General features: G+C 41.8%; 1 protein-coding gene across 1 annotated transcript in view; it reads left to right on the top strand.

Moving 5' to 3' along the window:
• The window catches only part of LOC102044473 (UPF0488 protein C8orf33 homolog), an 8,415-nt gene extending 6,427 nt beyond the window's left edge, over positions 1-1,988 (top strand). Inside the window, exons 6-7 of the mRNA XM_005425192.2 lie at positions 36-182; positions 306-1,988. Coding sequence (XP_005425249.1) covers positions 36-182; positions 306-499 — 341 coding nt within the window. The 3' untranslated portion in view covers positions 500-1,988. The remainder of the gene's footprint in view (positions 1-35; positions 183-305) is intronic.
• The last annotated feature ends 500 nt before the right edge of the window (positions 1,989-2,488 follow it).

The raw sequence follows: 2,488 nt of genomic DNA, 5'->3' as shown, positions 1-2,488 counted from the left end.
CCTTAAACGTGTGTGTTGTTTCTCCTTTGCTGCAGCTGAGGAGGCTCTCAGAGCAATCAGGACACTGCGCAGTGACAAGGCTCCACTGGTGAAGAAGCGTCAGCTCATGAGAGCCATGTTTGGAGACTACAGGAAGAAGATGCAGGAGGAGCTGTGTAGAGAGCTGAAGCTTATGGAAACAGGTAGGAGAACTTTGCATGGTGAGAAGGAGAAGAAAGGGCTTCAGTCCTGCCCTATACTTTGCAGACTGAGACCTCACTATATGAGATGACTGAATGTCTCTTATTTTTTCTCCCCTCTTTAAGCTGCAAAATCTGCCAGGATTGTGGAGTTGAAGGGAAGCATCCATAAGAAGAATGGCCAGTTCATCCGGAAGTGCTTGGGAGCTTGCAGGAAAAGCCAAGGTGCAGCAGAATCCTCTTCAGAGTCACACAGGACGCTTAACACAGGCTTATTCAATTTCACAACTCCCCAAGAATTTCACTTTAATTTCTTCTAGAAGAGTCACTTTGACTAAAACTGTGCCAGATCTCCTGTAAACTGAAGAATGGTGGAAAGGTGCTGTGTAGTAGGAAATGTCATGCGTGAATCTCTTCATCTTCTTCCAGGGTGTCTTATCTAGAAGTTTAAATCGGATCTGCCTACTATGCATATGACCCCAAAACTCAGCCTACATAAGTGCTCCTCTGTGCTCACACTGGAGAAAGGCACCTTTGAAAGGGTCAGCAGTGTAGAAGGATCTGCTTTCTTTCCTGTAGAATTGACATTAACTGTAGAGTCTGTCTTCTATACCGTGAGATTTTTCCCTTTCTCCCATTGCTTTTAAATAGAGCAGAGCCTTTCTAGCAGCTAAGGTAGCAATGCATACAGCAGGGAATGGTTTGGAATCAAGATCCAGAGCAGTGGATAGCTGGGTGCTTCCACTCCCCAAGTCTGTGTGAATGGAGCTTCTGGCATCCAGCAAATACCAGCAGTGTGTCATCCCTGACATGGAGGAGCATGAGCTCAGGGTCTTTGGGGGAAAGTGAGACCCATTTTTGCTCATTCATCTCTTTCACTGACAGGTACAGACCTAGAATAAAACTGCACATCATTATTTAATCCAGCCTAGACATGTAAGGACAGTTGTTTCCAGGAAAACTGGGAAATTTTTTGTTACTGAAGCCAGGTTCTGGACAGCTAGGAAGGATGTACAATCAACTCTTAAATAAAGTTTACTTTATTAGTAGCTCAGTTATGACCACTAGTGCCTCAGAGGAAAAATTAGCTGCACGTCAGCCTTGGATGGTGATAAAATAAACTGTCACAGCCCAAAGACTCTCTTCCATTTGATTTGTATTAAATTTTGGCTTTTTGAATGTGTGTCTCCACTCAATACTGCTTGAGTCTCTGAACCCATCTCTTAAGTTCATGCAGAAGATCTTCCCACCAAGCATATGAAATGCTGTGAAAGGCTGCATGGTATCAGGTGTCCCTAGGGAGCAGTGCTTTCCTGCCTTTTGTAGTCCAGTCAGCCTGTGTGAAAAGTGGGAAATGGGAGTGTAGCCAGATTCCAGGGAATGTTGAGAGCAGCTGAGAGATGGTGAAAAACATTGGCTGTGAAAGACTAAAAACCTGATTGTGGCTCTAAAAAATTAATTTTATTACTAAGCTCTGATGGCAGGCAGTTGCATCTACAATACTTTTTTATTTCTTTTAAATTGTAGATATTTAAAAATAATATTTTAAAGAATTCCTGTCTGGGCATAAGAAGAAACTGAACCTGGGTAATGTGATGGGGAGAAACAGGTAATATACATGATGAAGAGAAACATGGACAAATTAATTTGTCTCTTGTAAGTCAGTAGATGAAAACTGGAAATCGAGATTGGCACACTTTATTTGCCAAGGAGCACAGCTGTTACTTTGAATGTATAGGACAATCTTAGACAGTATTTTTTTTTTATTTCCAGGATTTTACATTTAACATACAAAAGCTGTGTCCTTGTCATGCGTCTCATGTTTTCATGCTGTTTACTGAGGTTCAAGAGCATCATCTACATAATCTTGGAGCTACAGCTGTTTGCTTCCCTGGCTGATTATGCAGGAGATGTCTGGGGAATTGTTACTTTTTTCCTTGTCATGTCTCAGGTAAAGCTAGAGCTGCTAAAATGTTATAAAATCCTTGCTGCAGAAGGCTGCAGAAGTATTCTGCAAAGCATTCTTACGTAATTACCTCGTGTTCATTAGGCATTCACAATTAAACTAAAAATACCAGTGAGGTGGACATTTGGTGTAACCTGATCCAGCATTTATCTTCAAAGGGGTCAGAGAAAACTCCATTCTAATATGAGAACAACTCCTTTGGTTTTCCAGAAATCTGAATAATGCTGACCTGTAAAACCAGCTCCTTTTCCCTTTTCTGTTCCTTCATTACCGGAGGACTTATATCTGTGTTTGTGGGAAGGCAGATGTTCATCAGTGTGATACATCGTGTTCCTGAGTGTTG

This window comes from Geospiza fortis, unplaced genomic scaffold (genome assembly GCF_000277835.1).
Source record: "Geospiza fortis unplaced genomic scaffold, GeoFor_1.0 scaffold114, whole genome shotgun sequence".
NCBI classification, from domain to species: domain Eukaryota; kingdom Metazoa; phylum Chordata; class Aves; order Passeriformes; family Thraupidae; genus Geospiza; species Geospiza fortis.
Note: the sequence above shows the minus strand (reverse complement) of the source record. Positions and strands in the feature narration are given on the sequence as shown.